Below are 21,642 nucleotides of genomic sequence, written 5' to 3'. Positions count from 1 at the left end.
CAAGAGCTTTTGGAAAGCATCAAGTTGGATAAGTCACCTGGACTGGACGAGATGTATCCCAGGATATTGTGGGAAGCGAGGGAGAAGATTGCTGAGCCTCTGGTGATGATCTTTGCATCATCAATGAGGACGGGAGAGGTTCTGGAGGATTGGAGGGTTGTGGATGTTGTTCCATTCTTCAAGAAAGGGAGTAGAGATAGCCCAGGAAATTATAGACAATTGAGTCTTAGTTCAGTGGTTGGTAAGATCCTGAGAGGCAGGATTTATGAATATTTGGAGAGGCATAATATGATTAGGAGTCGTCAGCATGGCTTTGTGAAAGGCAGGTCATGTGTTATGAGCCTGATTGAATTTTTTGAGGATGTGCCTAAACACATTGATGATGGTAGAGCATTAGATGTAGTGTATATGGATTTCAGCAAGGCATTTGACAAGGTACCCCATGCAAGGCTTATTGAGAAAGTAAGGAGGCATGGGATCCAAGGGGAAGTTGCTTTGTGGACCCAGGACTGACTTGCCCACAGAAGGCAAAGAGTGGTTGTAGATGGGTCATATACTGCATGGAGGTCAGTCACCCCTATTCTTTGTGATTTTTATAAAATGACCTGGATGAGGAAGTGGAGGGATGGGTTAGTAAATTTGCTGATGACACAAAAATTGGAGGTGTTGTGGATAGTGTGGAGGGCTGTCAGAGGTTACAGCGGGACATTGATAAGATGAAAAATTAGGCTGAGAAATGGCAGATTCAGTTCAACCCAGATAAGTGTGGGGTGGTTCATTTTGGTAGGTCAAATATGATGACAGAATATAGTATTAATGGAAAGACTCTTGGTAGTGTGGAGGATCAGAGGGATCTTGGGGCCTGAGTCCATTGGAAACTCAAGGCTGCTGCGCAGGTTGACTCTGGATAAGAAAGCATAGGGTGCATTGGCCTGCATCGATCGTGGGATTGAGTTTAGAAGCTGAGAGGTAATGTTGCAGCTATATAGGACCCTGGTCAGACCACATTTGGAGTACTGTGATCAATTCTGGTTGCCTCACTAGAGGAAGGATGTCAAACCATAGAAAGGATGCAGAAGAAATTTACAAGGATGTTGTCTGGATTGAGGAGCATGCCTCATGAGAATAGGTTGAGTGAACTCAGTCTTTTCTCCTTGGAGTGACAGGGGAGGAGAGGTGACATGATAGAGGTGTATAAGATTATGAGAGACGTTGATCATGTGTATAGTCAGAGGCTTTTTCCCAGGGCTGAAATGGCTAGCATGAGAGGGCACAGTTTTAAGGTGCTTGGAAGTTGGTACAGAGGAGATATCAAGGTTAGGTTTTTTACGCAGAGAGTGGTGAGTGCGTGGAATGGGCTGCCAGTGATGGTGGTGGAGGTGGATACGATAGGATCTTTTAAGAGAGTCCTGGACAGGTATATGGAGCTCAGAAAAATAGATGGCTATGGGTAACTAGGTAAGGACACGTTTGGTACAGCTTTGTGGGCCAAAGAGCATGTATTGAGCTGTAGTTTTTCTGTGTTTCTAAAGGTTAACTTCCAGGTTGAGTCAGTTGTGAAAAAGGTGCATGCAATGTTGGCATTCATCTTTAGAGGTATAGAGCAGGGATGTGATGTTGAAGCTCTATAAGGCACTCATGAGACCACACGGGGTATTGTGTACAGTTGGGCTATATTCCCTGGGGTTCAGGAGAATGAGGGGGGGGATCTCCTGGAAACATTCTGAATGTTAAAAGGCCTGAACAGATTAGATATGGCAAAGTTATTTCCAATGGTAAAGGATTCTAGGACAGGAAGGCATGTCTTCAGGATTGAAGGACATCATTTAGAACTGAGATGCGGAGAAGTCAGAGGGTGGTAAATCTGTGGAATTTGTTGCCATGAGTGGCTGTGGAAGCCAAGTCATTGGGTATGTTTAAGGCAGAGATAGATAGGTTCTTGATTAGCCAGGGCATCGAAGGGCATGGGGTGAAGGCAGGGGAGTGGGGATGACTGGAAGAATTGGATCAGCCCATGATTGAATGGCAGAACAGACTCGATGGGCCAAATGGTGTCTTCTGCTCCAATATCTTATGGTCTTATGGTTCTTGGTCAAATGAACACAGCATGAAATTCGGAAATGCCAGGAACACTCAACTGATTGGGAAGCATCTGCAGAAATTTCAGCAGCATGACCATGCACTGCTGCTTGAATTGCTCTACATTTCCAATATTTTCTACTTTAATATTTTGCTTTTTGTTCCAAATATGAAATTAACCTTATAGGTTATTTTGAACCCAAAATAACTGAGAGCAGATTGTCATATAGTGGAGCTACTGAATGGGACAAATGTATCATTTAATTGCCAGGATCCTTTTCTGTATCTTATACACCTTAACTTGGATTCTAGTCGTCCTCAGCAGCTGTCCACTTACGCATTGACACTGTATAAATACACTACCAAAGTCAATGACAAGACTGTTATAGTGGGTAAATATTAACTTTCTTTATTTATTTCTAATGTTCACGATGAACCAAAAAAATGGGTAATTGGTATTTGCATATTATTATCACATGTGCTGAGAGCCTGGAAAAATCTTTGCTTTTCATGCCAAGAAATAAAGGGTGAATTCCAAACAACATCACAAAAAACTCCACCACTAAAATTGCCATGAATTAGATTGATCTGTCAAGTTCACAAATGACCATGTTTATCTTCGACGTGGTAGTCAGACTTTGCCAATTTTGGAATGAAATCACAAATTAGTCTTCCATGCAAAGGATAGTGAAAATCTGCAACATCCTCTTTCAAAAGGCTCTGGGTGCTGTGGCTGAACTGAAACTTCATATTGTAAGTTTGAAAGATTTGTTTGGGATGAGAAAGTATGTCCAAGTTGATCAATGGAATTGTGGCGAAACTTAACCAAGATCTAATTGAATGGCAGAATAAAATTTATTTTGCACCATTCACCTATTCTGAAGTTACCTATTTGTTTTACAGCCAAATGTACATTTTTGTTCAATAGATACTTCAGTAACATAGAATCTTGTACAGAAAACAGGTCTTGATCAGCAATGTTATAACTGAAAATATAATTACTTTTAGTGATAAAAAATAGAGGAATAAATGTTGGCTGGGAAGCCAGAAGAAATCAACACTGGCCAGTAATCTGCATTTTTATATTGACTTTAAATATAATGAAATAGCTCAGGTCACCAAGAAGGAATAGTGTCAAAAAAAGTAACACAAACCACACAGATGAATACAAATTAGATCAAATAAAGAAAGGATCTGAAAATTTCCTGCTCCACTTCAGTTAGTATTGTAAGTTCTTCTCTCTTCATCTCAGAGGACAGATATATCTTAAGCTCAGTGACTCATCTGAGAAGATAGCATTTCTGACAATGAATAGAACTGAAGGAATCACAAAAATGACAGCTATGTTCTTGAATCTCAAGAGTTAAGCTTGAACACAATAACGTTATCATAATTTCTGATGAGAATACCCCATTGATTCACACCTGTCATCAGAAGAGGATTGAGGGGATGAATGTTTTTTTCTGATCTTTGTTAATTGAACAGATTGAGACACTCGTGGAAAAATAGTTATGATGATCAGCAGGACAGATAAAGTTTAGGGCTAGTGAAAGGTACTGGTGTAGTGTATTTTTTAAATAAAATTTTAAAATACGCTTTAAAAGTGCAATGGTTGATAGTACAGGTGTTTTATTTTACAGATTTCTGGGACACAGCAGGACAAGAACGTTTTCAGAGTATGCATCCATCCTATTACCATAAAGCACATGCCTGTATCATGGTGGGTCTTTACAGATTCTACTTTAGTGTCAAAGGTTATTTCAGTAAATGATGTTTTTTTACAGTATTTAATGCAGGTAAATCTATCTCAATATTACTGTCAAAACCACAGGCAACAAATAAGGTCTGTTTGCTTGATATAAACACTTGTTCACGGGTAGTTGATCATTAAAGACATCATAGATTATCACATACTCTGCCTGTTTCAAACAGTGAGCCTATCATGGAAGTTTGCGTGGTTCAAATTTGTTAGTGCAATTACATTCAACTTGCCTTTGCCTCAAGGAGAGCTTACCTGACTTTCAATTATTGTCTTTTCCCTCTGCCATTGTCACAAGGTTTCTCATCAGGAGGAATAATTGACATCAGCTATCATATAGGAACTGGGATCAGTTCCAAAGATTCAAAGAACGTTTATTATCAAAGCGCAAACATGAGGAAATCTGCACATGCTGGAAATTCAAGCAACACACACAGTGCTGGTGGAATGCAGCAAGCCAGGCAGCATCTATAGGAAGAAGTACAGTCGACATTTTGGGCCGAGACCCTTTGTCAGGACTAACTGAAAGAAGAGATAGTAAGAGATTTGAAAGTGGGAGGGGGAGGGGGAGATCCGAAATGATAGGAGAAGAGGGAAAAGAGGGAAATCTATTTATTTATCTATTATTTTTTCCCCTTTTTTCTTTTCTCTTTTTTCTCTCTTTGTCCCTCTCACAATCACTCCTTGCCTGCTCTCCATCTCCCTCTGGTGCTACCCTCCCCCTTTCTTTCTCTCTAGGCCTCCTGTCCCATGATACTCTCCCTTCTCCAGCTCTGTATCCCTTTTGCCAATCAGCTTTCCAGCTCTTGGCTTCATCCCTCCCCCTCCTGTCTTCTCCTATCATTTTGGATTTCCTCCTCCCCCTCCCACTTTCAAATCTCTTACTGTCTCTTCTTTGAGTTAGTCCTGACGAAGGGTCTCGGCCCAAAACATCGACTGTACTTCTTCCTATAGATGATCCCTGGCCTGCTGCATTCCACCGACAGTTTGTGTGTGTTTATTATCATAGTATGTAGATTTATACAACTTTGAGATTTGTCTGCTTACAGGCAGCTACAAGGTAAGAAACCCAAAAGAACCCAATTAAAAAAGAAAAATTAAGAATAAGGAAGACCAAGATCCAATGCACAGTTAAAGAGAAAAAAACAAAACAACTCAATCAAACAATAGAAGCACGCAACAGCATTCTGAACCAAATTGAGTCCGTAGACCTTGAATCCCCAGAGCCACCGGAGTAGGCCCAAAGCTTCAGTTCATCATTTCGCAGGCCATTTTCCTATCTAGATCTCTAAATACTTATATCCAGTGCCAAAATGCCAGCTGTACTCTGTTTCTAGTAACCACAGTATCTGCCTTGGGAGTATTTAGCTGCATAATCTAGAGGGAGCTTTACCACATATCTTACCCATGCTATATCCTAACTCTGTGACTGTTTGATCGGTGAATGTGTAAAAAAACAAGCTTAATGATATGGTTGCCAATGGCTAGAAAAGAAAACTAATTTATTTTATCATTTTGAGATTAGGTGTTTGATGTACAGAGGAAGATAACTTACAAAAATTTGAGTAACTGGTACACTGAGTTGAGGGAATCTCGGCCTGAAATCCCCTGCGTGATTGTCGCTAACAAAATAGATGGTGAGTTCAAAGATTATCTTATCAGTCACACTGAGATCTGAAACTAGTTCCTTTAGACCTGTAATTTCCAGCTGAACTATTAGCTGATCAGCAAAGGACATCAGACTGGATGCGGTTGAGGAAAGTCATTCAGTGCACCTATCCTTTGGGAGAGTTACCACAGTTCAGATCATCACTGTAAGCCACTGTTGCTTAAATAATACCTGGAATTTATTTTACTTCTCTAAATTAAAGGGAAATGTTACTGTTTCCTTGAAGAATTTCCTGAGAATCCTAAATTTACTGATACCTTTCAACGTGCACAAAATGCTGGAGGAACTCAGCAGGCCAGGCAGCATCTATGGAAAATTACAGTCGATGTTTTGGGCCGTAGTGCTTTGGCAGGGCTCATCCCATTGCTGATTTGCCTTTTTGCTTGTCTTTGTTAATTTGAAGAAATGTGTTTTTATTTTTCTTTTATTATTCTCCAATTAGAACATATTTTGGTAGAAAGACCGAAGCTTCTGTCCTCTAGTTTCCCTATTTCCCTATTCACTGGCACTGTTGAGCTGAGGACTTGTGAAGTAAATGGAGCAGTGGACTGGGAGCAGAAGAACAAGGTCTGATAGTAGACAAGTGAAGACAAATAGAGAGAATCAAATTTATTATCACTGACATATGACATGAAATATGTTGTTTGCCAACAGCAGTAAATGTGATGGAGCTGGCTATGTCTGTAACCCTTTGCAGCTTCTTGCAATAATGTGCTTGGAGGCGCTATACCAGGCTGCGATGCAACCAGTCAGAATGCTCTCTATTGTACACCTATTGAAATTTGTAAAACTTTGGTGACATATCAAATTCCTAATGAAGTAGAGCCACTGGCATGCATTTTTTGTGATTGTATCAATGTTTTGGGCTGGATAGATGCTCAGAGATATTGACGGCCAGGAACTTGAAGTTGCTCACCCTTGCTTTTGCTGATCCTTTAATAAGACCATAAAACCATTAGACATAGGAGCAGAATTAGGCCATCTGGCCTGTCGAGTCTGCTCTGTCATTCAATTATGGTTGATCATTTTTTTCTCCTCCTCAACCCCAGATCCTGATTTTTCCCCATAACCTTTAATGCCATGTCCAATCAAGAATCTATCAATCTTTGCCTCAAATACTCCCAACAACCTGGTCTCCACAGCTGTACATGACAACGAATTCCACAAATTCACTGCCCTCTTGCTAAAGAAATTTCTCTGCATCTCTGTTTTGAAAGGGTGCCCCTCTATCCTGAGGCTGTGCCCACTTGTCCTAGACTCTCCTGCCATGGGAAACATCCTTTCTACTTCTACTCTGTCTAGGCCTTTCAACAATCGAAAGGTTTCAATGAGATGCCCCTTCATCCTTCTGAATTCTAGCAAGTACAGACCCAGAGCCATCAAACATTCCTCGCATGATAACCCTTTCACTCCTGGAATCATCCTTGTGAACCTCCTCTGGACCCTCTCCAATGCCAGCACAACTTTTCTAAGATAAGGGGCCCAAAACTGTTCACAATACTCAAGGTGAGGCCTCACCAGTGTCTTATAAGGACTCAGCATTACATCCTTGCTCTTGTATTATTGACCTCTTGAAATGAATGCTAACATGGCATTTGCCTTCCTCACCACCGACTCAACCTGCAAGTTAACCTTTGAGGTGTTCTGCACAAGGACTCCCAAATCCCTTTGCATCTCATTTTTGGATTTTTTCCCCATTTAGAAAATTGCACATTTATTTCTATGACCAAAGTGCATGACCATGCATTTTACAACATTGTATATCATTTGCCACCTTCTTGCCCATTCTCCTCATGTTAAGTCCTTCTGCATCCTACCTGCTTCCTCAACACTACTTGCCCCTCCACCAATCTTCCTATCCGTCTGCAAACTTGGCAACAAAGTTATCTATTCCATCATCTAAATCATTTATATACAGCATAAAAAGAAGTGGTCCCAACACTGACCCCTGCAGAACATCACTAGTCACTGGCAGCCGACTAGAAAAGGATCCTTTTATTACCCCTCGCTACCTCCTACCAATCAGCCAATGCTCTAACCTCCTAATTTTCCTGTAATACCATAGGCTCTTAACTTGGTAAGTAGCCTCATGTGTGGCACTTTGTCAAAGTCCTTCTGAAAGTTCAAATGTACAACATCCACTGCACCCACTTGTTATCCTACTTGTTATCTCAAAGAGTTCCAACAGTTTCATCAGGCGGGATTTTCCCTGAAGGAAACTATCTTGTCCTGTATCACCAAGTACTACATCACCTCATCCTTAACAATTGACTCTAACATCTTCTCTACCACTGAGGTCAGGCTAACTGGTCTTAATTTCCTTTCTGCTGCCTTCCTCCTTTCTTAAAAAGTGGAGTGACATTTGCAATTTTCCAATCCATGACAGAGTCCACTGATTTTTAAAAGATCATTTCTAATACCATTTCTTTCAGAACCCTAGGGTGCAGTTCATCTGGTCCAGGTGACTTGTGTACCTTTGTGTCTTTTAGCTTTTTAAGCACTTTCTCTCTTATAATACTAACTGCACCCACTTCTCTTCCTTCACACACTGGTGTAAGTTCTCCTTACTTCCCCTCCCTGGTCCACAATCAGTTCCTTACTCTTGCTGACACTGAATACAAAGTTGCTGTTGTGAGACCACTCAACTAACTGATCTGTCTTGCCCCTGTAATCCTCCTCAACGCCATCTGAAATTCTACCAACAGCAGTGGATTGTAGGCATTAGATGGGGAGTAATGATGTTCGAATTTCAGAATCAGGTTTTGGGTTCTGTGTCACTGATTATTTTTGAACAGGGGTGGAGGATTTGCAGAGTATCTTATACACATAGTGATGCCAGTGTGCATCGGAATGAACACCACACTATTTCCTGTCTTCCAGCTGATATGAAAATCACACAGAAAAGCTTTAACTTTGCCAAGAAGCATGGGTTACCTTTTTACTTCGTGTCAGCAGCTGATGGGACCAATGTAGTAAAGGTAGGTGCAAAGCCATGGGAAATTTTATTTAAAGGAATGTTGGTATCCCATTATTAACAGCTGAAAGACAAGAGGTGGCGTGGCATATTACGAGCAGTGGCACATAGTTATAGAATCAGTATAGACTTACTGGTTGTCCAATCCAATGACGTTGGCAGTAATTAAAGGGCACAAGTTCAGAAATGCAAAAAAAAGAGGCAAAAGTGAGTAAATAATGCATTACACTGAGAAAAATTAGAACATGGGACTCATTGCATAAACATGTGGAAAAGAGGCTACTCTTAATACCTTCCTGATTTATTAGTTACACTAGGTTTCAACAAAAGGAAAATTTTATTTGCTGTATGTTTACAAACCTAAGAAATAAAAGCTGATACAGGCATTAGATTCTTTGGGGCTATTCTTATACCCTGGTCAAACTTAGTATCCCAGCATCACTGTTCCAGAGAAAAGAGCCCTACTTAGATCAGTCTTTCCTCACATTTCTAGTGCACAACCTTTCCAGTACTTTTTCCATTTTCTAAAATGAAGGTTAAATCTTTGCACAGTATTCCCAGTGTGATCCAACCAAGTTTATGTTGGTTTGTCATAGCACCGAAATTTCTCAATTCTTTTCCATCAGAAATGAGCTAAATGCCACATTTGATTTGCTATGGCCTTATTAACATGTGATGCTATTTCTAGTGATGGAAATGGATAATTAGTGCAGTAGCCTCTCAATGCACATTAGAGGGGGGTCTGCCAGGGGTTGCTGCCAGGGCTAGTAATGATGGTGAGAGATGGCCTGAGATAAGCAAAATAATTTTTCTATTAATTATTATTTTGTAATTATTAGATTACAGTATCTTTACCTTCATAAAATAGCAGCACAGTAGACTACTGTATGTTTTAAATTTATAACAATGAGTTTGAGTCAGGATGACCCATTTAGTCAAAAAATGCATTTTGCAACAGGGTGTGGAGGTAGGATGGAAGGACTTAATTTGAGTGGGGGAAATCCATGTGGAATCATTTGTATGCTAAGTAAATACCAACATAGACTAGCTAGGAAAGAATATTCTGCCCCATTTCACTCCTTGACTGGACAAAAAAAATGAGTCCGTCAATGTTTAATATGCTCAAATATCTGGGTTGGAGTGATTAAAGCAAAAATTTAATGACCGAAGAGCTAAGAGTGCTACCACAGAATCACAGCTGAAATTGAAGATATTACTGAGGGAATTTACTGCCATGGATAAAATGTTAACTTAAGGCTCTGCCTGTCTGCTCAGATGTGCATAGAAGTCATATTTGGAGAAGCAATCAAATCATTCTGGCTTGTCACACACACAAAATGCTGGTGGAACGCAGCAGGCCAGGCAGCATCTATAGGAAGAAGTACAGTTGGCGTTTTGGGCCGAGATCCTTTGTCAGGACTAACTGAAGGAAAAGATATAGATGCTGTCTGGCCTGCTGTGTGCCACTGATATTTTGTGTGTGTTGCTTGAATTTCCAGCATCTATAGATTACCTTGTGTTTGCATTCTCTCTTGTCTGTGGAATTGTGATACATGCAAAATGGCTGTAATAGTTTCTGCAATGTTACAATGATGTTGTACTTTAAAAGACCCTGTGAAAGGTGTTGAAGTCAAGGTCTTGAAAATCACCTCCTCTCTTTTGCATTCCTTCTGCAGCTATTTCGTGACACAATAAAATTGGCAGTGTCATATAAAGAAAACAGTAGTGATTTTATGGATGAAGTCATGCGGGAGCTGGAGGTAAGCTTTTATTTGCTGAACTGGGTGGGGTAGGGCTGACATTGTCAGTGTAATCGTGGTAGTTCTTTCAGCCTTGAGGATTGGTCAGGGTGATGAGGCATTCTGCCAATTTCCCTGGATGCATCTTTTCCCCCTTGCAGGCAAGGATCCAGGATGCAGGTGCATCTTTAAGAAGTATCACATTGTTTTACTATCCATCCCTACACTACCGACTATCCTCCTGAATCCCTCCTCATCTTACCAGTCCTTCTCCTAACCCCCTCTCATTTTACTAACCTTCGTGCTGCATTTTTTCTCAGGGAACAATTCTTCATTTTGTCCACCCTACAGACTTCTGTACCCCTCTCTGATGTGCTCAGCATCCTCCTGTACCCTGCCTATCTTAGTGACAATCCTTTATACTTTTAATCCTGCAGATCCTTTGTACCATTGCCAACCCCAATGACCATTTCCTGAAGCCCTCCTGCTACTGGCCTGCTAGAATTAGAATCAAGTTTATTATCACCAATATGTGTCAGGAAATTTTATAACTTAGCAGCAGCAGTTCAATGCAATACATAAGATGGAAGAAGAAGAAAAGAAATATATAATAATAATAATCAATTACAATATAGGTATATTGAATAGACTAAAAATCATGCAAAAAACATACCTGGGGGGATATACTGTATCCGGTGCTCCGGATGTGGTCATTTATACATTGGGGAGACCCGCCGCAGACTGGGAGACCGTTTTGCCGAACACCGGCGCTCGGTCCTCCAGCAGTAGCGGGATCTCCCTGTGGCCACACACTTCAATTCCACAGACCACTCCCACTCTGACATGTCTGTCCATGGCCTCCTCTACCGTCAAGATGAGGCCACACGCAGGTCGATGGAGCAATATCTTGTCTCCCGCCTAGGTAGCCTCCTTCCTGCCAGCATGAACATCCAACTCACTGACCTCTGTTGATACCCCTGCCCCCCACCCTTACCCCCATCCCTATCTATTATTTTAGTCTGGTTCTCTTTCTCTCTCTTTTTCCCCCCTCACTATAATCTCTCCCCCCCAGCCCTACCTTGCTTTCTCTTTTATTTCCCATAATTCTCCACCTTCCCCCAGCCCATTTCCCTCCAGCCTATCACTTCCCAGCTCTCTACTTTATCCCTCCCCCCACTTCTTATCCCCCCTCGGCCATCCCATGTTACTTCACTCCTGATTAAGGGTTTCGGCCCAAAACGTCGTTATTACCTCCTCCCATAGATGCTGTCTGGCCTGCTGAGTTCTGCCAGCATTTTGTGTTTTTTATTTATTTCCAGCATCTGCAGATTCACTCGTGATACCTTAAACATACCTTCTTGGTCCTCACTACTGGTGTTGCAGTTTTCAGTCTCTGCCTATACTCAGGGAGTAGAAGTACAGCCAGGTGATCAGACTTCCCGAAGTGAGGTCGTGGAATAGCTCAGTAGGCATTCTTGATGGTGGTGTAACAATGGTCCAGTGTGATGTTTCCTATAGTATTGCAAGTGATCTGTTGATGGTATTTGCTTAGTGATTTTTTTTTCAGACTGGCCTGGTTAAAATCCCCCAAAATGATGGTGAAGGCATTAGAGTGCACTGTTTTGTGCATGTTAATCCCATTGCTTAGATCATCTAAAGTCTGATTGACACTGGCCTGAGGTGGAATATGTACTGCTACCAAAATGATCCCGGAAATCTCCTGCGGTCAGTAAAAAGGGCAGCACTTAACTGAGATATTCCAGGTCTCTTATCTCAGTCTTCCTCCTACACCTGTACTCGTGTTACGGATCCCTTGCATTTTTACCTAGACTGTGCCCACTCCTCCAACAACCTCCAATAATACACTACTCCAAAAATGCTAATCCCCTATCCAGGTCACTGATTAGCTTTCAATACTGCTCAACCATACCTCTACATCCACCCACCTCTGCTGTATTCTATTTTACCTACCCTTCCTCACCTAAAGGCAACTGGAGCTGCTCTTCAGGCTCTCCTGTATCATTCACCCCCCCCCCCCCACCCCTTTCAATGTTTAATGGAAGAACATTCCAATTTACTAACTGAATTTGCTGAGCAAATGCATTGTGAGCTCAATGACGCACAGGATAGATATCGGAGTGTGAAATTAAACTACTCCTATGAATCACCTGCAACATGTCATGAGATCTTCTGTTGCTTATTGGACTGACTTTGCACTGAGAGGAAACCCAAACAATAAACTCGAGCTGACTTTTCCTGCTCTGTGGATTTATTTCCAATAAGTATCCTGGTTTCCTGCTTCACTCAGTCCCTCCCTCTTCCCAACCACCATGTTCTCCCACCACAGAAGATGCCTGCCTTAGATCCCTGTATTTGTTGCTCACCCAACTCCATATCTGCCTGCCTCTGTATGGTCCTTTCAAATGTGTGCGAGCATATGTTTGTGTGCCTTTCCTGAGTTTGCTATGTTGCAGTCTCTTGCTGTACTCCACATGTTCACTCTCACAGGTTGCATTCATTATTCACTTAACAAATTTGATCATTGAAGTCCTTTTAGGATGCTCTTCAGTTAAGAACTTCAACTATTCATGGTATGAGGACCTTTTGAAGTTGTTTTGGTATTGTGGCTCCAGTCTGCTGATTTGGTTGCCATAGGTGAGATCGCATTTTGTTCCTCTGCCTTTTGACAGCATTTCCTTTGTCTCAGTCCCCACGATGCATCTCATAAGTGAATATCCATCTGCTATCATAAGCTTTTTGAGGATTACCTGAATGGTTAACTGCAATCCAGCTGAAGGTACTGATCGATTGCCATTTATAGTTAATTGTTATGAGATAGAACCTGATGTTCATCCAGCACTATCGATTGCAGTACTAGGCCTGAGCCAGAAGATGGCAATGATGTGTTAGAATGAAATGGCCAGACCTGTGGTCAGTATTTCACTGCATTGGGCGCTGCCATGAAAAGGAACTCGATTAATGCTGAACCACAAACCATATGTGCCTCTGCATTCCACTTTCTCTTGAAGGACAATGGAAACTCTTTGATAGGTCATTGTCCACAGAATAGCATTTCAACCAAGAGTGATCCAGGTTTATATGCAGTGGATTCCCGGTAATTGGGACACATCAGAAATGATACATTTTGGCTCAATTAAGAGGCTGCCCCAATTAGCAGAAGTTTCATGGAAATAAAGGTATAAAGAAGACAAGCTACCATTTAACTGGGTAACAAGTTATGTATGCATTTAAATGAAATAAAATTAGAACACTAGCAAAACTATTACAGTTCTATAAAACTGCGTACTTGTTCCTAATTGTTATTGATGGCGGAATTCATTCAGTCCTGTTGAAGGGTCTCGGCCTGAAATGTTGACTGTTTATTAGATGCTGACTGACCTGCTGAGTTCATCTAGCATTTTGTGTGTGTTGCTCTGGAATGCAACTGCAGAATCTCTTGTGTTTGTGGAATTCATCCAGTGTATAGTGCTATGTACATTTGATTGTAATTGAACAAAATCACCTAGTGCAGATAATGGACTGCCTTCAAGCAACGCTTTTGACAATTGCATTCGCCAATTTTTATTTTCTTCGTAATATTCAAGGTAATTGTTAATACCTTCAAATTCTTCATAGTTCCTAACTTGCTGAAGTGAAATTATTTCATTTTTACTGCTGGCTTTTTCTGGCATCTCTGAGCCTAACTGTTTAAAACTACAGTCAGAAAAACGGTTCTGAATTGTCATACTGCTTATTACTTGATAACTATCAGTGACGAGAATCAGAATCAGGTTTATTATCACTGGCATGTGGTGTGAAATTTGTTAACTTAGTAGCAGCAGTTCAATGCAATACATAATCTAACAGAGAGAGAAAAAGTAATAAATAAAATAAAACATAATAAATAAACAAGTAAATCAATTATATATATTGAATAATTTGTTAAAAATGTGCAAAAACAGAAACACTGTATATTTAAAAACGTGAGGTAGTGTCCAAAGCTTCAGTGTCCATTTAGGAATTGGATGGCAGCGGGGAAGAAGCTGTTCCTGAATCGCTGAGTGTATGCCTTCATGCTTCTTTATCTCCTACCTGATGGTAACAGTGTGAAAAGGGCATGCTCTGGGTGCTGGATGTCTTTAATAATGGACGCTGCCTTTCTGAGACACTGCTCCCTAAAGATGTCCTGGGTACTTTGTAGGCTAGTGTCCAAGATGGAGCTGACTAGATTTACAACCTTCTGTGGCTTCTTTTGGTCCTGTGCAGTAGCCCCTCCATATCAGATAGTGATGCAGCCTGTCAGAATGCTCTCCACAGTACAACTATAGAAGTTTTTGAGTGTATTTGTTGACATGCCAAATCTCTTCAAGCTCCAAATAAAGTATAGCCACTGTCTTGCCTTCTTTATAACTACATCAATATGTTGGGACTGCTTTTTGAACACACACACATAGAAGTGATGCTATTTAAAAATTGTTCGCTCCATAAGACCGTAAGACATAGGTGCAGAATTAGGGCATTCCGTTATGGCTGATCCCAGATCCCACTCAACTCCATACACCTGCCTTCTCTGAATATCCTTTGATGCCCTGACCAATCAGGAAATGATCAACTTCTGACTTTGCCTCCACTGCAGTCTGTGGCAGGACACTCTACAGATTTACTGCTCTCTGGCTAAAAACAAATTCCTCCTTACCTCTGTTCTAAAGGGTCACCGTTCAATTTTGAGTCTGTGCCCTTTTGTTCTGGATACCCCCACCATAGGAAACATCTTCTCTACATTCATCCTATCTAGTCCTTTCAACATTCGGTAGGTTTCAACAAGATACCCCCCCCCCCCCCCGCATTCTTCTAAACTCCAGTGAGTACAGGCCTGAAGCTGCCAAATGCTCCTCATATGTTAACCCCTTCATTCCCAGAATCATCCTCATGAACCTCCTCTGGACTCTCCAATGACAACACATCCTTTCTGAGATATGGGGCACAAAACTGTTGACAATACCCCAAGTGCGGCCTGACTAGTGTCTTAAAAAGGCTCAGCATTATCTCCTTGCTTTTATATTCTATTCCCACTTGAAATAAATCCCAACATTGAATTTGCCTTCTTTACCATAGACTCAACCTGTAAATTAACCTTCTAGGAGTCATGCACGAGGACTGCTAAGTCCCCCTGCACCTCTGATGTTTGAACCTTCTCCCCATTTAGATAATAGTCTACACTGTTGTTCCTTTTCCTAAAATGCATTATCATACATTTCCCAACACTGTATTCCACCTGCTGCTTACAAAGCCATCAATTCCATTATCTAAATCATTGACAAACAATGTGAAAAGTAGCAGTCCCAATACTGACACCTGAGGAACACCACTAGTCACCAGCAGCCAATCAGAAAAGGCCCCTTTTCCCGATTGCTGCCTCTTGCCTGTCAGCCATTCTGCTATCCATGCCAGTATTTCTTTTAACGCCATAGCATTTTATTTTGTTAAGCAGTCTCATGTGTGGCACCTTATCAAATGCCTTCTGAAAATCCAAGTAAATGGCTGTCTTTTGTCTTTTGTCCATCCTGCTTGTTACTCCCTCAAAGAACTCTACAGATTTATCATGCAAGATTTCACTTTACAGACATGCTGACTTCGATTTATTGTATCATCAGGCTAACTGGCCTATGATTTCCTTTCTTTTGTCTTCCTCCCTTCTTAAAGAGTGGAGTGATATTTGCAATCTTCCAGTCCTCCGGGACCATGCCAGAATCAAGTGATTCTTGAAAGATCATGACCAATGCATCCATTATCTCTTCAGCAACCTCTCTTGGAACTCGAGGATGTAGTCCATCTGGTCCAGGTGACTTACCACCTTGAGATCTTTCAGTTTGCAAAGCACTTTTTCCTTTGTAATAGGAATGCCATTTACTCTCTGCTCTCTGGCACACTACTAGTGTCTTCCGCAGTGAAGGCAGATGCAAAGTACCCATTAAGTTCATCTACCATTTCTTTTTTCCCCATTACTACCTCAGCAGCATCATTTCTCAGAGGTCCAATATTAACTCTCACCTGCCTTTTATTCTTTATATAACTGAAAAATCTTTTGGTATCCTAGTTTATATTATTGGCTAGTCTGCTATTTTTCATTCTTTCCCTTTTTATAGCTTTTTTTGTTGCCTTTTTTAGATTTTAAAAGCTCTATTATCCAACTTTCCACTTAATTTAGCAACCCTTTCCTTGGCTTTTATGCAGTCCTTAACTTCCTTTGCTCAGCCACAGTTGCCTACCCCTTGCCATTTACCTTGTGAACTATTTCTGGAAACTTCACCCATCTCTGCTCTGCTGTCATACCATCAGTATCCTCCTTCAATCCACCTGAGAAAGCTCCTCTCTCATGCCTCTAATTCCCTTTATTCCATTGCAATACTGATACATGTGAGTTAGGTTTCTCCCTCTCAAAATGCAGTATGATTTCAGTCATGAACAATGCTCAAAGGATGTAATGTCCAACATCCACATGATATACATGCAACTGATGCTAGTTAGAAACTGGTATAGTGTCCCAAATAAACGAAGGAATCCTGGTTATTTTCTTGATTTGTGTCTGTTCTTTAAGAGTTGTCCCACATAAGCGGCTGCCCCAATTAACGATGGCCCAATTAACTTAATCCACTGTTTATGTGAACACATGTTTATAATGTACATGTGCATGGGTAATGTGTATTCCACACACACTCCCAGAATCTCAGTCACTGAATCAAGGTCCGTAGATGATTATTTTCATTTGACAGGTGCAGGATCATTAAGATTTGTGTGCTGCACTATCTAAGACCTCTATCTTGGGCCTAGGTGGGTGCTTAAACTTGTGAATGAATACAGTAGTGTAGTGGTTAGCATGTTGCTATTACAGCTCAAAGCATTCAGAGATTGGAGTTAAATCTGGCACCATCTGTAATGAGTTTTCTGCTCCCTGTGATTGTGTGGGTTTCCTCTGGGTGCTCTGGTTTCCTCTGATAGTCCAAAGACTTAACAGTTAGTAGGTTAATTGATCACTGTAAATTGTCTTGTGATTAGGCTAAGGTTAAATAGGTGGGCTGCTGGGTAGTATGGCTTGTTGAGCCTGCTCTGTGCTGTATCTCTACATGAATAAATAAATACCACAGATTCTTAAAATATGAAATAAAAACAGAAAAATATAAAAAAAATTTTACAGGTTTTTAACACACTGCGCCACGGGCTTGTTGCTTGCCTCTCTCTATCCTTTCCAGAGATGTTATTTATTCATTGTTTGGGCCATGAACCATGTTACCAATGAACTTCAAGCACATGGACAAAGGCTGGAACATCCTTCCATAGATATCGATTAAATTGAGAGCAATTGTTCAAGGCATTGAAAGACCTATATTTTTTTCTTTATTATTTTCATTTCTGTACAGTCACTGTGTTATCAGGTTGATATGGTTTGAAAAAAGGGAAGTGTCAAAAGGTCAAATAGCCAGATGGTCAAATTCTGATGAGGAATTTATGTCGATGGTTATGTCGATGTGAGAGTAAGTGTTCGGCACGGATTAGAAGGGCCAAGATGGCCTGTTTCCGTGCTGTAATTGTTATATGTTATATTGTTAGAAACTGGTATGATTTATAATGTGAACAAGTGTATTTGGTGTAAGTGAAAATTTAGGCAAATGAAGGAGGATATCGTCTAACTAGGACAAGTAGCCATTTTGCCATCTTTAACTTCACTTCCTCACCATCGCCATAGTGTGGCTGCGGACAACAGATTCTTCTGTTATATACTAATACACTGTAGTAACTTAAAAAGGCTTTTATGACTAAACCTTCCAACCTATGGCTGTCGTCATCTGGAAAGGAAAGCACTTTAAGCACCACCATCTCCAAGTTTCCAATCCAGCTATGCATTGCCCTTTTTGAAATTTATACCTCCATTTACCCATTGTTATTGCTTTAAAATGTTGCTTGGTAGAAAGAATTTGGGACAGATTCCAGGCTATGGTGAGAGAGTAGACTAGTAAAATTAGTCTAGATTGGAATTATGACCATAGTAAGACAGCAGGATTGCTTGAGGTTTGAAAGAAAGTTCTAGGGAACCTGGTATTGGGATTAGTTCACTTGCTATGAGACCAATTTAGACTGATGAAGGACAATGAGATCATGTGCCAGAGGGTTGTGGTTCTGTGACTTGGGCAGCTCAGAGGAGAATGAATGTGTGCTTAGCATGTTCTCTATAACTAATCTTATGCTCTCTTGTTCGTTTTCTCAACAGAATTTTGATCTTGAAGCAGACAAGGAGGCCAGGGATGACCAGCCGAAGGAGGATCAGTCTGAATTGCCATAATGATATTTGTAGAGGGGAGGAGACATGGACAAGCTCTGTGTTCTGTGCAGGATAACATTTGGTCTCCCTCAATCTTATAGCCTGAGTAAGGAACTCAACTTGACTGAAGTTCAAGACTGTCACTTCATTGGATTTCATATTTTGGAGGAACATCTGTTTCCCTGACTTCTCTTCCCATTTGTTCATCTCTTCACGCATTTGAAAAATGAAGTATATGGAAAAAGAACTAGAATTTTCCCCACTAATCAAATGATGAATAAGAAGTGGGTTCATATGTAATAATTACAATGTGTTGTTTTGAAATTTATTTACAGTGACCTTTCTGTATTTTTTCACACTAACAGATGAGGTTGAGCATCACTCAACTCCGTGTTAGAATCTTTGTGCCCTGATTGTGTGTTATTATAGCAAGCATGGCTGTGTGTGCAAAAACTGATTCTACACTGCTCTTTATTGTGTGATTTTTTTAATGGATTTTTAATACTTTATACAATTGCTTTTGCCCATTCCACATAGAAAATTCATAACCATATATGCAGTGAATCCTGCATTTGATGCAGGTCAGAAAGGCAGGTACATTTAGATAAGAGAGGAGTTCACAGTTCTTGTGGTATTGAATGTGGATATATTCCATGTGGTGTAACATTAGAAATCATCGCCACTATCACAGTTTCGCTCTGCGGAGACTAAGGTCAGCTGTCTTACAATTGGTCTTGGTGCCTTGTACTATGAAGTGGCAAAGAAAATAAAGTGTTAATTCAATGTTCTTTGTCAGGAAATATAAGTGTAAAGGTTATCTAGTAAGTGTAGAATTTATTTAGACTGGCTGCACTGCATCAGTTTGTGGCACCACAGTAGCATAGTGGTCAGCATGATGCAGTTATAGCACTGGGCATTGGGGTTCTGGGTTCAATCCCAGCATCATTAAAGGAAAACCTTGCCTGATTGGAATTCTGTTGAAGTAGCACAGGATAGACAAAGGTCAATCGATGATTGTAGCATACTTGGATTTTCAGAAGGCTGTTGATAAGGTACTGAACATAAGACATAGGAGCAGAATTAGGCCATTCGGCCCATTGAGTCTGCTCTGCCATTTCATCATGGCTAATCCTGGATCCTATTCAACCCCATCCACCTACCCTCTTGCCATATCCTTGATTCCCCAACTAATCAGGAATGTATCAACTTCGGCTTTAAATATACCCATGGACTTGGCCTCCACCACAGTGTGTGGCAGAGCATTCCACAGATTCACCTCTCTCTGGCTAAAAAAATAACTCCTTACCTCCATTCTAAAGGGTCACCCCTCAATTTTGAAGCAGTGCCCTCTATTTCTGGATACCCCCACCAGAGGAAACATCCTCTTCACATGCGCCTTATCTAGCTTTTTCAACCTTCAGTAAGTTCCAATGAGATCCCCACGCATTCTTCAAATTTCTAGTGAGTACAGGCCCAAAGCTGCCAAATTCTTCTCATATGTTAACCCTTTTATTCCCAGAATCATCCTTGTGAACCTCCTCTGGACTTTCTCCAATAACAATACCTCCTTTCTGAGATAAGGGGCGCAAAACTGTTGACAATACTCACAAGAGCGGCCTGACTAGTGTCTTATAAAGCTTCATCATTATCTCCTTGTTTTTATATTCTTTTGCCCTTGAAATAAATGCTAACAATGCATTTGCCTTCTTTACCACAGGCTCAACCTGTGAATTAACCTTCTGGGAGTCTTGCACAAGGACTCCTGAGTCCTTTTGCACTTCTGATATTTGAATTTTCTCCCAATTTAGATAATAGTCTGCACTATTGTTCCTTTCACCAAAGTGCATTATCATACATTTCCCATCGCCGTATTACATCTGCCAACTTTTTTGCCCATTCTTCCAGTTTGTCTTAATCCTGCTGCAGTTGCATTGCTTTCTCAGCAGGACCTACAAGGTGCTGCTTAACAAGATAAGAGCCCATAGTATTACAGGAAAGATACTAACGTGGATAGAGCATTGGCTGATTGGCAGGAGGCAAAGAGTGGAAATAAAGGGAGTTTTTTGTGATTGCTGCCAGTGATTAGGGGTGTTCTGCAAGGGTTGGTGTTGGGACTTCTTCTCTATACGTTGTATGTCAGTTTTGGATTATGGAATTGATAGCTCTGTGGCCAAGTTTGCGACAATACAAAGATAGGTCAGAGGCAGGTAGTGCTGAGGAAGTGGGGAGGCTGCAGAAGGACAGATTAGGAGAATTGGCAAAGAAGTGGCAGATGGATTACAGTGTTGGGGAGTGTATGGTCATACACATTGGTAGAAGGAATGAAAGTGTAGACTATTTTACAAGTGGGGAGAAAATTCAAAAATGTAGGATTCCCTGTAGGCTATTTTGCGGGTTAAGTTAGTGGTGAGGAAGGCAAATGTAATGTTAGCATTCATTTCGAGAGGACTGGAATATAAAAGCAAGGATGTAATACTGAGGCTTTAGAAGGCAAAAGTGAGGCCTCACTTGGAGTATTGTGAGCAGTTTTGGGCCTTTATTTAAGAAAGGATCTGCTGACATTAGAGAGGATTCAGAGCAAGTTCAAGATTTTGATTCTGGAAACGAAAGACTTGTCGTATGAGGAGCGATTGATGGTTTTGAACCTGTACTCGCTGGAATTTAGAAGAAGGATGGGGGAATTTCATTGAAACCTTTTGAATGTTATATAAATAAAAGAAGGCATCAAACTAAAAGCTTGTGCATACAAAGTCGCCAAGAGTAGTAGGAAACTGGAAGATTAGGGAAACTTTAAAAGGCAACAAAGAACCACTAAGCAAGACATAAAGAAAGTGAAGCTAGATTATGAAAATAAATGTGCATTAAATATTAAAATGGAAATTAATATTTTTATAATTATATAAAGTGAAAAAGGGTGGCTGAAGTGAAAGTAGGTCCCTTGGAAGACAAGAAGGGGGAATTGATATTAAGTAATGAGGAAATGGCAGAAGCTTTGAATGACTATTTTGTGTTGGTCTTCATAGTGGAGGACATGTCTAACGTGCCAAGGAGAGATGTTATGGAGGCGATGTGAGGTGAGGACCTCGATGCAATGGCTATTACTAA

The 21,642-nt window shown here is 40.8% G+C and overlaps 1 protein-coding gene across 3 annotated transcripts in view; it reads left to right on the top strand.

Moving 5' to 3' along the window:
- The window catches only part of rabl2 (RAB, member of RAS oncogene family-like 2), a 32,933-nt gene extending 13,927 nt beyond the window's left edge, over positions 1-19,006 (top strand). For all 3 annotated transcript variants that reach the window (XM_073066898.1, XM_073066896.1, XM_073066899.1), the window contains 6 exons: positions 2,392-2,471; positions 3,720-3,799; positions 5,364-5,475; positions 8,388-8,485; positions 10,158-10,241; positions 18,487-19,006. In XM_073066898.1, the coding sequence (XP_072922999.1) occupies positions 2,392-2,471; positions 3,720-3,799; positions 5,364-5,475; positions 8,388-8,485; positions 10,158-10,241; positions 18,487-18,558 (526 nt within the window). In that variant the 3' untranslated portion in view covers positions 18,559-19,006. The remainder of the gene's footprint in view (positions 1-2,391; positions 2,472-3,719; positions 3,800-5,363; positions 5,476-8,387; positions 8,486-10,157; positions 10,242-18,486) is intronic.
- The last annotated feature ends 2,636 nt before the right edge of the window (positions 19,007-21,642 follow it).

This window comes from Hemitrygon akajei, chromosome 14 (genome assembly GCF_048418815.1).
Source record: "Hemitrygon akajei chromosome 14, sHemAka1.3, whole genome shotgun sequence".
Taxonomy (NCBI): Eukaryota; Metazoa; Chordata; class Chondrichthyes; order Myliobatiformes; family Dasyatidae; genus Hemitrygon; species Hemitrygon akajei.
The sequence above is the reverse complement of the archived record's forward strand: the minus strand, read 5'-3'. Positions and strand labels throughout refer to the sequence as shown.